The following is a 13,720-nucleotide window of genomic DNA, read 5'->3' on the forward strand; positions in this document are numbered from 1 at the left end:
ATTTTCTGTTGCTTGCAGATACAGATCCTCCCTTCTCAGGTCTCAGTTTGTTCTGGATTGTCTTCCTGCCTGTTCCACATGGCTATGTCTTTTTCTATGGATTAAACTAAACTAAAAAACCCAAAACCCAAACAAACAATTTATTTACTTATTGAGGCAGTGGATTCATTTGTCTCAACTTATATTTTAACAGGGAAGAGGTGAGTGAAGGAAGGAGTGGAGAGGGGATTTACAGCACCAAGGTACCACTCCCTGTTGTGCTTCAGCCCACGCTTTAAATTCTTTCAGTGACATAAAATCAGGCGCTTTTTTTTTGCCTTTTTTTTTGCCTTTTTTTTTTTTTTTCTCTTCCCTATGGTGAATCATGCTAGGAAAAATTTACTTGTAGTAAAGAAAATTATAGAATTTAAGCCCTAATGTTTGTGGAGCTGCTGTTGGTGAGCTAATAGCCATGGCCTGTTTATAATGTAATTGCATAGTTCTCTAAATTACTGCAGGCTTCTTCATTAAGAAAGGAGAAGAAAAATAAGTCCCCAAAGCCAAGTCTGTATAACCATGGCTCAGTAATGAAAGTTGCATTTATTTAAACTTTTCACATAAATGTGGGTAGGTGGCTGGAAGGAGGCCAAGTTCAAACTGAGTGTGGCTGGTGCTCTTATTCCCAACTGAGTCTGTAATTGACCTGAAACTGTTCTGCATTTTGAAACTGTTCTGAGGGCTCTCTGAGGCTGATACCTCTGCAAATTAAGGATTCCATCATTTAAATGCCACCATCATTAACACTTCTATTACTGACCACTTTGGAGGTAGTCATTGAGCAAATGCATTACTTTTGGGTGCAAGTGCAAGTCCCTGGGGTGATGTTAGTAATGCTACTGTGAAGGGAAACAAGGAACATAAGGCTAATCTCCCTTGCTCAATATATGTTCATCAGATGAAAGATTTAGTTATCTCCTGGGCACTGAAATTTGTAACTTCTGGAGTCTGTAAAGTCATACAGCAGCCATAGAAAATGCATGGTTAAGAAATAATGTAAAAAAAAAAAACAAACGAGGAAAACAGCTGATTCAAATTAGTGTCCTTTCCCTTACTAGTTACTGTACTTGTTGCTTTTGACCTTATTGTTAAACAAGCAGTTATTGATAAGTTTTCCTTTTAACATATTTCAAAGTTGCTTATACAGTGCTCTGTTCACATAGGCACTGAAGATTGCTGTAATGGTGGTTTTATTCTGTATTCCTTGCTCTTGGTGAGGCCAGCAAGGAAAGTTAACCTCACACTGCATGTCCTGGCTTTCGGGATCTTGTGATTTGTTCTTGCTGCTTTTTCTTAAGGGATCTTGAAGCCAGAGCACAGAATGAATTCTTTCGGGCCTTCTTCAGATTGCCCAGGAAGGAGAAGCTGCACGAAGTTGTGGACTGTTCTCTCTGGACGCCGTTCAGTCGCTGTCACACAGCGGGGACAATGTATACTTCAGACAGTTATATCTGTTTTGCCAGTAAAGAAAATGGCTGCTGCACTGTTATCATCCCACTTAGAGAGGTAAAGTTCTTTGTTTGTTTAATTTTGGGTCCTTATCTGCCTTTTTCTACCCTAAGCCTCTGCTGCCACTTGACTTACCTACAAAGTATTGTTTGATGAAAAAGGATAGCATGTTTGTGTGTATCCTGCCTTCAGGATTGTTGTACAGGTTGTTCTGGGACTCATTAGGGCCTGAGCACCTAAAAATATGGGTGATTCAAAACTATCCTCAAAGGATAGATTCAAAACACGTACATCCAGCTTGATGTTGATGGAGACTGACATTCCAGCAATGCAAAAGCATCCTTGCCTGGGATCAACACAGGTGTTGAGCTCTCCCTCCATAGACAACCTTTAACAAAACTGTGGGTACTTTGCCAGGCTGTAGGGCAGAGAGAAAGAGGGGATGTTATGCATGCAGTGATGGGCTGACAAATTTCCATGAAATCAATAGAGGGAGAGTGCAAGGGAAGGTGGTGGGAGTAGAACAGGAGAAGGAAGCTGTCAGCTAACACCTGCCTTATCTGCTGTGAATACAAGGCTGTTATGATCTCTTAATTAAAGCTTTCCTTTCATTCTGGACTAATAATACAGTAACATCCAAATCATATTGTAACTGTAGCAACTTACCTTCCACTGTTGCAGAAACAAAAAACAATATGAGAACAGTATTATATACTTAATGAAAATGAACAAAACAACTGTTTATCCCTATCTTCAAAGGTGGGAAAGTAAATTTCCTCCTCCACACCCAGAATTTGATCAAGTTGGTCCTTTTATAAATAATTTTTTAATCATACATTCCTTTCTTATCTTTTACCTCTGTCTGCTGTTTAGAAGTGGGATGCAAAGTAATTTAGGGGAAAAAAAAGTCATCTAGGATACTTTTTGGCATCTGCTTTGAGCTTTTAGAGGGACCATGAACTTCAGGCAGTAGGATGTGTTTGATCAAGGAACACCAATATGAATAACCACATTTAAAGCATGCATATGAAATGCTGTGTTCTGGTACATGTAGAAAATTTGAATATGATTTTGTGGATGTGATGCCTAATGTATCTTCTGTAATGTCTCTGGAAAAGGTAATCAGTATAGAGAAGATGGAGGATACAAGCCTTCTGCCTAATCCCATCATTGTTAGCATAAGGAGTAAGACAGCCTTTCAGTTCATTGAGCTGAAGGACCGGGATACTTTGGTGGAGAACCTGCTCCAGAGGTTCAAAAAGGTGAACTCTGGCAACCCATTGCACTGCAACAACTTGCAAAATAACAATCAGGTACTGAACTTTTATTTTATTATTAATTCAATATGTTTATCCATTATTCCACTGTCCTGCCTTCTTTGGGAGGCCCCCAAATTGATATTGAGCCAATGCTTATCTGATGCCACCTTTAAAGACCTGGCTGGTGGGATAGAGGACACTCACAGCATATTTGTGATTGACATGCTGGGGAGAGCAGGGTCTGTGATGGGCAGCTGGGTTGCCCTTCACAGAGATCTCAGCAGTTTGGAGGAATGGGCTGGTAGAGACCTCTCAAAGTTCAACAAAAGCAAATGTGAAACCTGGCAAAATAAGCCCGTGTCACAGGAGAGGCTGGGGACTGGCTGGCTGGAGACCAGCTGTGTGGAAAAGGTGGAGGAGTCATGAACAAGTCCAGCCTGTAAGTCAGCTGTATGCTCTTACAGTGCAGAGAGACAACCCCATATCAGGTTGTACTAGCAGGATTATAACCAGAATGTCATGGAATGTTACTATTCCCTTTTATTTAGCACTTATGCGGCTGATCAGAAGTACTGTGTCCAGGTTTGACTCTGCTCAATTACACATGAAAAGCATTGATAATTTGGAGTAAGTCTAGTGGAGGGCTATAAGATGGTCAGGGGCTGGAACACATGCTATATAAGGAGAGGTGGAGGGATCAGGGCTTCCTCAGCCAGTCTTCTGCCAAATAGTGGTGAGTTGGAAGATAAAGGCAAACTCTTCTTCAATATACTAGTTGAAAGACAAGCAGCACAGGTTCAAGATTTAGCAAGGAAAAATCTGAATAGATAAAAAGAGAGCTTTCCCCTCATGGTTGGGCAGAACCGGACCGGGCTGTCCAGAATGGCAGTGCACTCTGCTTTCTTAGAGCTACTCAACTTGATTGGGCAGAGACTCCAGCAACCAGGGCTGAGGGCTCCTGCTTTGAGCAGGGGATTGAAAACGATAGTCCTCTCCAACCTAAATTGTTCTGTGATTTTGTCTTTCAAATTATAAGACTGTTGGGTAGCTTGTCATCAAGGACACTTAGAATTGGCTAACAACTTCTGTTTTAAAGTAACAACCCTTTTCCTGACATGCAAATGGATGACAATTTGTATAAAGTCTTGAGTAAGACCTTTTCTCCTGGAAGGTGTTAAAGGTTTTGATGCAAAAGGCAAAGCGTAATGCAGCTCTGTCTTGAGGACAGTTGAGCATGTAGTTCTTAGCCTTTTCAGTCATTACTACTTTGATTGGCATTGCAGAACAGCATTGCCTTCGGATCCATGTGCACGCTGGGGGATGATGAACCTGCATGTCTGGGAACAGAGGCTTCACAAGGGAAAGAGAGAAGTGAACGTGAAAAGGAGAACAATTACTTGCTCAATGCAGAAGCACTAAGGTCAGACTTTCATCAGTCAGGAGTGCCAGGCCTTGATTTTGGAAAGGTATGTAACATTTGGGGAGTGCTGTAGGAGTTTTAGGTTTTGTTTTTTAAAAAGCTGCGGTTATATTCAGTCAGGATAGGTGTTTTTGGTAAAATGCATTCTGTATTGGTTGGAGAAATTAGATACAGGATAACAGCTTTTTTATTTGGATTTTTTTCTTTTCCCTCCCCCCATTTCATTCTGGTGAATATTTATAATTTTTATCCCTGTGTGGTGAATTAGATATTCAAAGTGGGGAAAGTCGAAGTTCCTAGAGCAGACTTCCCATTTCCATTGGTAATGGAATACCTTGTGGAATTTCTAATATGTGAAATGCTTTTGTTTACCAAGTCTCACATGCACATGATGTTTTTTTTTAAATATATCTTCTTGTTCCCAGTCTAGAGAGCAAATCAAAGAGAGCCTGTGGGATGACCATTTTGTAGAGTATGGCAGAACTGTGTGCATGTTTCGCACAGAGAAGATCAGAAAACTTGTTGCTATGGGAATTCCGGAATCCTTAAGAGGCAAACTCTGGCTGCTTTTCTCAGGTGGGCATGCTTAGAAATGTAAATGTTGGCTGTAGGCATCATCTGATTCTGGACATGGCAAAACATTTAGGCAAGAAATCTCTCAAGGGCAATTAAATGTCCTTTACATGGAACCTGTGATACTGCTTAAGGAAAAGACATGATCTGAACTGAACTAATATATGCAAGGATGTACCCAGGTAGATCTGTAAAAGTTTTATCTCAGGATGACATCATATGATGTACAGAAGAATCAAAGTAACATCTTTGTAATCTATGTAATTTAAAATTAGCATCATGTTTTCATAAAACAATGTTCATCTTCAAGCAGCAATTAGATTGTAACATAAATACTGAGTTAGCCCTAGACAAATCAGATTATTGCAAAACAGTGACAAGCTCAAAGTTGACAGACCTGCTCCTGCTTCTAGTTGAATGTTGGCAGGGCTTACAGAAACTGGAGATGGAAAAAACAACTCATTTCATTGACAAATATGGCAGAGCCAGAATGTGCCTACAGTGTGATCTCAAGTTTAGTCCTTAATCCAATATATGGCATATTCAGACATTTGTAAATGTGGAGCTTTTCCTCCTTGAAGGACGTGAACAGTGCTGAGTAGATTTCTCCCAGTATTGTGTGAGGGTGGTGAGACACTTGGAAGGGGTTGCCCAGAAAAGCTGTGGATGCCCCATCCCTGGAAGTGTTCAAGGCCAGGCTGGATGAGGCTTTGAGCAACCTGGTCTTGTGAAAGGTGTCCCTGCCCACAGCAGGGGGGTTGGAATGAGATGATCTTTAATCAATACTTTCAACCCAAACCAATACTTTCTGCTGGAGACATCTTTTGCTCAATCAACGTGTTTTGGATGATGTTGTGTCATGTAAGCTTTGCTAATTTGTTTTCAAGATGTGTATTCTGCTAGGGCTTTGTCTTTAGGTCTGGATATTCACAGACCTTGGGGAAAACCACCTTGCTTACACCCTTTTGAGCAGTAATGCCCACAACACTTAGGTTTAGCATCGTCCTTATCCGCTTCCATCTTGCTCTTTCTCCTTTCTGCTGCCTTCAGACGCCCAGACGGATCTCACCTCGCATCCTGGGTACTATGTACATTTGGTGGAGGCATCCATGGGCAAGTGCTGCATGGCAACGGAGGAGATCGAGCGTGACCTGCACCGCTCGCTGCCCGAGCACCCAGCCTTCCAGAGCGAGACGGGGATAGCTGCCCTCAGGAGGGTGCTCACGGCGTACGCGCACAGGAACCCCAAAATAGGATACTGCCAGGTGAGAAATTCCCAGTGGGATAATGCTCCCTGCTTTTTCTTCCCCTTCTTCCCACTCTCTGTTGTTCTCTTGAGAGTGCTTGTAATGGTGCTTTTGATAAATAAAGACCTTTCAGTTGGAAAAGTACATAATTTTAGATATTAAATGTCATTTTTCCTTGGAAAACAACTACATAGTCTCACCAAAAGGCTCTGTTCTACCAACGATATTTCTTCAGCATTTTGCAAACTGCATTTATAGTTTCAGGAGGGGAAAAATTTGTTTCTGCTACTTCTGTTTGTTGAAAAGTGCATTTCTTGGACAATACTTGGAAGCAGTGCAGGGCGAATTGGCCTGTGCAGATGAGATTTTATGTAATGTACTGGGGCAGAGGCTTAATGAACCTTTCTGCCACTTTCTTCCAAAACTGATGATAAATGATGAAAATAGTTTGTCTAGCTGGTCAGCTCCCTGAATTCTGATTAACATCAGAGTGGTCCTGATACTGGAATAGGGGGCAGTGAAAGGAGCCCCAAAACATCTTGCAGTATCAGTTACCTGCTTTGTATCTTGGCAAATGCAGTACTGTGCTTTTCTCTATTGTTTCCTATTGCTCTTATGAAAAGCAGTATACGTAAGCTTGGAAAACTTGCTATGCCTGTGGGTTGAAATTTTGTATTTGCTGTCTATTCTCTCTTTTTCTTGCTTTTTTTTTTTCTTAGTTCTTTACATCCTGTTAGGCTACTTTTCTTTTTATAAAAATAGCCACAGTTGAGCTTTTGTCGGTAGGATTTGCTGTCACTAACAAATCCCATTTTCTTCTTTGCTCTTGTAAGTCTATGAATATTTTGACCTCTGTGTTGCTGCTGTATGCCAAAGAGGAAGAAGCTTTTTGGCTGCTGGTTGCTGTGTGTGAGCGGATGCTGCCGGATTACTTCAACCACCGAGTGATAGGTGAGCCCATGTTCTTTGTCTTGCATACTGGGAAGGGGCAGCCATATGATGCAGGGGTGGGGAAAGTGCTCAGGGTCAGCTGGGTCCAGATGCCATGGATGAAGTGCTCCATCCACTTGTGTGGTGTGCAGGGACAGCAGCAGTGGCTGCTCAGATTCCAGCCAGGGTTGGTTTGGTCTGAAGGCTTTGAACTGCACAATCTGTAAGTATATGCTCAACTTCACAGTTTGTTTTTTTCTTTCCTGTTGGTCAGAAGGCGGTGACACTTTTGGCTGTTACATAAATAGAAGAGCTTGTGGGTCTTGGCTAGGAGTGTTAGAGACTTGGCTAGTGCAGCGTTAGAGACTCAGGCTGTTTAAGATGAAAGTAGGAAAGATCTGCTTTGTGATCTGAACTGTCTGAATTGCCTGGCTACTGGAGCAATGCAGGCTTGCATCTACACTAGCCCTTTGTAATGAGAGCTGATACAAGTCCCTCTGCCATGCACTGTGTGTGCTGTGTCCCCTGTATAGTGCCATTATTTTTAAGATCGTTGTGCAGACTGCCTAATACACAGAAAGAGAGGGGCTAAGCAGTATTTGTTCTTTGCAGTCACTTCCCTTACAGAAATGTTTGACAGATTTTCCCTTTTTAATGCTAACCTTAGTCTGTAGCTGCAGTATCTGCTGTTACACCCTTGCTGTGGCAAAGAGAGGGACCAGAGTCACGTGTGAGGAAGTGAGGATAGGAGCAAAGCCCTGGCAGTAGTGGTTCTGGGAGCTAGAAGTGGTCTGGGCACTCTTGTGCTGCCTGTGGAGTAGAAGGAGGTATTTGAGAAGATTTCCAGTCTTTTCCTTGAAGGATGGGGTTGTTATACCTCCTTCCAGACACTGTGTCACTGCTCAGTTTCTGTCTTGTCACTGAACTGGCAAGAAGGTAAGTTAAAGCTGAGTTATTCCAAAGTTTAGCTGGATGCTTAGCATGTTTTGTGATGCTTTGAATGCCATTGGTATTTTCTGCTAGTGGACTGGGCATTGTAACTGTCCCACTTGTCAGAATTTTTCTTCTTGTCTCCAGACATGACTTTAAACTGCTATTTTGATAACTGACTTCCATATTTCTCCATCTCCTTCCATTATTAAAGCAGAAACACAGCTTTATCACTATTCAAGCATTTCTAGATATCAACAGTGTGCTTTGGATTACTCAAAACTTTCTGATGCTTGCTGGGTTATTGCCCTTAAGTAGCATTCTCTGCTGCTCACCTGAGTTGTCTCACCTGGCCAGCCACATCCCTGCCTTGAGTTGTTCTTGATTTGTGCTTTATATCTTGCCCGTCACTTGCCATAGCTACAAGTGTACATTGTTTAAGTGCTGAAAGTTTTGGTTGTCCTGTCTCTGTTTTCTGGCCCTCTTTATCCCAAGGAAGTAGTTCTGTGTCCCTCTACTGCCATGGCTCACCACAGTGTGAAGAGCCAGGAATTCAGTTTTGCCCTGCTCTCCCTGGCTGAGTGGCACTGGTGCAGTTTTGCAGCATAGTTGCTTCACTGAGCACTTATTTCTGCAGCTCTGCTTTACCCTAGAACTTAATGTGCCCAAATCGGTGCTACTGATCTTCTCCACCCTGCCCCTCCTCTGGTTCCTGTTGCTTGAGTTAGTGTTCTTGGCTCTGCAATTAAGTTGACCTTCTTTTTTTTTATTTGCAACCAGCTCTTGTCTAAACTTTGTATTGTTTCTTCCTGCATAACACTTCCAAGACCAAACTTTTCCTCTTTGTGCACCCTGCCAATACTGTTTGTCCACATTTTGATCTCTCAATAACTTTGGTGATCTCTGACCTTGCTACCCGTCACTGTGCTTTTCCTCTGCAGTGTCAGCCAGTAATCTGCAGTCCAAACAGATACCAAATTAATGACCTTGGTTATAACAGGCCTTCTTAGCTTCCTTTTGTCTCAGACCTTTTCTTCATGACTTTCAAAATCTTCTATTCCTTTATGTGTGTTTTTAGTTAGTTAGTTAGAATTTTTGCTTTCAAAACTTAGGCAATTCAGTCCTACTCAACCTTCTTACTTTCGTCTCCCTCCTTCAGCCTTGCCAGCTCTGACCCCTTTCACAAGCTTTTTCATTATTTCACTGCTTGCAGATGGGAAAAGCCTGCAGGCAGGGCTTCTCCTTCAAGAATTCCCTCTGTCCTTCTCCTTTCTGCAATGCATAGAGGAAATTATAGGCAGATAGTTGCAAGATAGAAACAAGTTGTATATTGGTCAAGAGTGGTGGCAAGGGTCAGGCATATCCTATTGTCAATTACCATGACTTTTCTATCCCCTGCATAAACCAGCAGGGCATCTTACCCCACTTTACCTGTTAAAACTCTCATCAACTTGACACTGTAATTCTTGAAACACTGAAAACCTTATTTCATTTCTCTGATTTGCCTTTTCAGTCCTGAAGATGTCATTTATCTTGCATCTAAGGTCATCATTTTTCAGATGCATGCCCTGGTGTTTTCCTACCTCATTATGGTCTCACGCTGTAATACAGATTCATTTGCTCAGATTTAATGTTTTCTGGGAGCCTAATGAAAAAATAGACAGAAAAATCAATTTTAATATGTCTGCTTGACTTTCATCTACAGTGGCAGCACTTATTATAAGATCTGTGAAAGATCTGGACAGTGTTGCATGTTCCTTTTAAAGCTCTGGTTTTGTTAGTGCTGTCTCTAAGTTTGGAAAGATCTATTTATATTTGTCTTGCCTGTCTCTGGCTTCCTTCAAATTTCTCTAAATCCAGCTCCGTTTTTTGGGTCTGTGTTAACTATGGCTATTAAATTGTTTGCATTAGGCTTATTTAAAAAAAACAAACAAAAATTGCCTTCTGTTGAGTAACTCCAGTCTTTCTCCTTTTCTTCAATCTTACGGGAAGCTTTTTCTTCAAAGAATCATGCTTCATGTGTTTCTCAAAAGCTTTTTGGATGTCCATGGGCTTTTATTTTTGATTTGTGGTGTTGTAATGCTTGTTCAGTCACCAGCAGAAGCTCTTTGTGGACTGATGTGAAAGGTTCTAATGCAGAGAAATGTCATAGCTATTTTTTTCCCGGTGATTTGGATGCAAAGCCAAAAGATGCTGGCTCTCTGCCACAAATTGTCCAGGTTATATTCTGCTTTTCAAAAACAGAAGTTTTGAGTGCTACGGATATATATGTTTCAGCAATTAACATTGTGTCCTAATATTAGCAGAATATGGACTATAAGAAAGAAATTAATAACTTGAAAAGAAAGACAAAATAATTGAAAAGCTAACTGCATTTTATATTCAGGAATATTTTTAAGTTGCAGTGTCTTTGGTCAAAGCCCTGATGTGGCAAATTTGGTTTGTAGATACAGTCCACTTAATTGAGAAGAAACAACATTGATTCTGTAACAGTTGCTGACAAAGCAGAACTGAACTAGTAGCTAAACCAGAGCCCAGATCTGCTCCTTTTCGAAAGACTGGTTGGGACAGTTAGGAAATCTTTTATCTGGGCATTGCGGAAATCTTTTGTTCTTTATGTGTAGATAGATACGCTTATAAGTATATATACTTGTATCTGTGCATGTGCTTTCACGTAAATATTATTCTTCCTGCTTGGTGTGTGTAGGCATATCTGGACTTCCATCCTACATTTTCTCAGAGCAAAACCTTTGCTGCCCACTTGCTTGAGTACATACATCAGAGAGGAATTCGTACTGTCTTATTTTTACTACATACATTCCAAGTGGAGCAGTAAAATGCTTTAAGATTGCTTTGCTAGCACTTAATTATTATGTGCTTTTGTAGCCAAGACCAACAGCTGCTGCTATTGCTATTTCATTGCACCCTAAAGGCACTTAGGAGAATTAACACACATTTTGCAGAAAGTTGTACAGTAAGGTTTATGGACACAGGGGTTAGGCTGAGATCACAGCAGGAGGATAATGGCATTTTTCATTGTAGATGCATGTGTACCTTGCCAGTATAAATGTTAAGAAAGTCTTGCAGTTAACAGTTGACAGCAGTGATTAGCTTAAAAAAATATTTTTTCCTGTGTCAGTCCTGACTAATGCTGTTCCTTTATGACTTGTAGGTGCTCAGGTAGACCAGTCAGTGTTTGAAGAGCTTATAAAAGAACAACTTCCAGAGCTGGCTGAACATATGAAGGATCTGACAGCCCTAGCTTCCATCTCTCTTTCCTGGTTCCTTACCCTTTTCCTCAGCATCATGCCCCTGGAAAGTGCTGTGAATGTTGTGGACTGCTTCTTCTATGATGGCATCAAAGCCATTTTCCAGCTGGGCTTGGCCATACTGGAAGCCAACGCTGTGGATCTGTGTAACAGCAAGGATGATGGGCAGGCCCTGATGATCCTGAGCAGGTATGGCCACACAGGAGTACTCCTTTCATCTCAGGCTGTTCTGCCCTAAAACAAAGGCATTGCTCAGTAGGCACCAGGGCCCTTCTGTGTCACCCTGCTGCTGCTGCTGTTGCAGTGACTGCCTTAAACAATGGCTTTGTACGTAGGACGAGATGTCCTGTGAAGTTTCCTGGCACTGCCAAGACATGCATCGCCTGCGTCAGTGTGCAATATTTACTGCTGCTCTTCGTGCCTTCCCTAGACTGACGGGTTTCCTGCTCCAGACTTCAAGGAGACAGAAGTTTTATTCCTTGGGCAGCATTTAGTCATTTGGCTGGCTTGCTGTTCCTCAGATGAGTAATTGCAAGGGCATTTTTAAAAAGTCTAGCTTGCCCAAAACTCAATTTATTTCTAAGTCTGAGCCATAAGACTTATTTGCTTACTTTAATTGAGAAGAGCACAGTGCAATGTGATCTTATATGTGTTCAATATGTGTTCTGACATATTTCCTCCCTTCAGGTTTTTAGAGCATGTCAAAAATGAGGAAAGCCCTCTGCCACCTATTGGTAATCACCATGCATTCTTTAGTGACGACCAGGAATCCTTTCCAGTGACTGAAATAGCAAACCTGATTCATGACTCCTATGAGGTAAAATAATTCTTTGTATCTATTAGTCAGTTAAGTTAGAATTTTAAAGGAGAGGATTTAATTCAGCTTGGGTGCTTTGAAAGTTAATAGACATGTCTACAGATTCCTTGACTGATGTGCTCTCATGCACAAGACTAGGTGTAGTATGAGTACCTAGAGTAATTAGAGACTGGGTATGCCTTTTCTTCAAGGTCTCACTGCACTTTAAAAGCTGTATTTCCAATTAATACAAGTATCATAAAACACAGTACAATTAATAAATTTCTGTTCCTTTCTTACAGAAATTTGGAGACCACTCTGTGGAACAGATAGAGCACATGCGCTACAAACACCGGATCCGTGTCCTGCAGAGCCACGAAGATACAACCAAGCAGAACGTGGTGAGCAGGGTATTGATATGACTGAGGTAGCTCAGCATTGCCTCTGGAGACACATCGGTTTAGCTTTTAAAAAGGTGTCACCACGTCTTGAAAAATCATTGCTGATTGTGCAAAAAGCTCTTTCCTGGGATGCCGATGGTTTTCTTTGGCAGCCATGTACATTATTATAGTTTAGGGTGCTTTAAAGTTCTGAAAAACAGCAGGACTGTCCAGCCCAGCACCTTATCTGTGACTGTGGCCAGCCCTTGGCAGATGCCTGGGGAAGAGCATGAGGAGAGGAGAGACAGCACCATGCAATGTGTCCCCGGCCTCTGTGACCTGTAGCTTAGGGACTTCCTGTCTTTGTTTCTAATAGCCCTTGAGGGATTTCTCTTTTCATGGATGTGTCCAACTGGTGAACCTAAAGAAGGGGGAAACAGTGGAAAGATTTAAAAAAATCTTGTAGTAATGGTTTTCAGCTGTTCTACCTAAGTACAGCTCGTGAGTCTGCCCATGTCAGTGATGTCACTAACATGATTTTCTTTCTTTTTAAGCTCCGAGTTGTCATCCCAGATGTTTCAATTCTTCCTGAAGATTTAGAGGAATTGTATGACTTGTTCAAGGTTGGTGTCCCTGAAAAGCAGGGGATGCACTTCATTGAGGCTTCTTTGGGCATAACTTCCAGCTGTTGCTTGGCAGCGCAGCACTGACATCCCATCCTCTGGCAGGGCCGTGTTCCCTGGGTGGGATCTTGCCATTTTCTCCTTTCTGTGGTTGTGCAGTTGTTAAAGAGGAACAGTAATATTCTGACTCTTCAGAGAACTGCTCCGGAGTTTTTTCTAACTTTCTGCTTGGAAATGGTCCCTGACAAGCTAGGTTCTGTTAACTTTCACATGCAGAATAAATTAAATATTATGTAGCTGTGCTCATTGGGAACTTGGCAGTGCTTTTAAACCCTGTTCTCTAAATGCTCTTTAAAGGCAGACTGTCTTCTCCATGGGGAAAAAAAAACCCAAACCCCACAACATTGTGTCCTTGCCATTTGTTCCAAAATTTCTAATAGGGTTTTTCAGGTTTTTTGGGATTTTTTTTTTTTTTTTTTAACTAAAAGCAGTTTCAGTTCCTTTCTGTCAAGCTGATGTTTGATAAAACTTACAATAAAGCTGGAGACAGGGACATCTAAGCTTATACAACTATACTTGATTTAGAGGTCCAAGCTGTAATTATTTCCCTTAAAGACCATTTCTTCTGTATATTGTTCATAGCCATAAATACTGAGAATATGCCTGTGGTATGTTGTTAGTGTTACACAGCTTTGTCACCAGGAGCAGCTGTATCCTGCCTCCATTAGTGGTTGTAAGATGATGCTGCTGGGGCTTGTTCTTCAGTGCTTCCCTCCTGCTCCTCACTGCTGGTTTTGATCTTTGACTA

The 13,720-nt window shown here is 41.6% G+C and overlaps 1 protein-coding gene across 1 annotated transcript in view; it reads left to right on the forward strand.

Moving 5' to 3' along the window:
* TBC1D8 (TBC1 domain family member 8) overlaps window positions 1-13,720 on the forward strand; it is a 49,264-nt gene that overhangs the window by 30,326 nt on the left and 5,218 nt on the right. Inside the window, exons 6-15 of the mRNA XM_053936658.1 lie at window positions 1,335-1,542; window positions 2,604-2,798; window positions 4,028-4,210; window positions 4,590-4,740; window positions 5,788-6,002; window positions 6,818-6,935; window positions 11,017-11,302; window positions 11,801-11,930; window positions 12,212-12,310; window positions 12,844-12,912. Coding sequence (XP_053792633.1) covers window positions 1,335-1,542; window positions 2,604-2,798; window positions 4,028-4,210; window positions 4,590-4,740; window positions 5,788-6,002; window positions 6,818-6,935; window positions 11,017-11,302; window positions 11,801-11,930; window positions 12,212-12,310; window positions 12,844-12,912 — 1,654 coding nt within the window. The remainder of the gene's footprint in view (window positions 1-1,334; window positions 1,543-2,603; window positions 2,799-4,027; window positions 4,211-4,589; window positions 4,741-5,787; window positions 6,003-6,817; window positions 6,936-11,016; window positions 11,303-11,800; window positions 11,931-12,211; window positions 12,311-12,843; window positions 12,913-13,720) is intronic.

This window comes from Vidua chalybeata, chromosome 2 (genome assembly GCF_026979565.1).
Source record: "Vidua chalybeata isolate OUT-0048 chromosome 2, bVidCha1 merged haplotype, whole genome shotgun sequence".
Taxonomy (NCBI): Eukaryota; Metazoa; Chordata; class Aves; order Passeriformes; family Viduidae; genus Vidua; species Vidua chalybeata.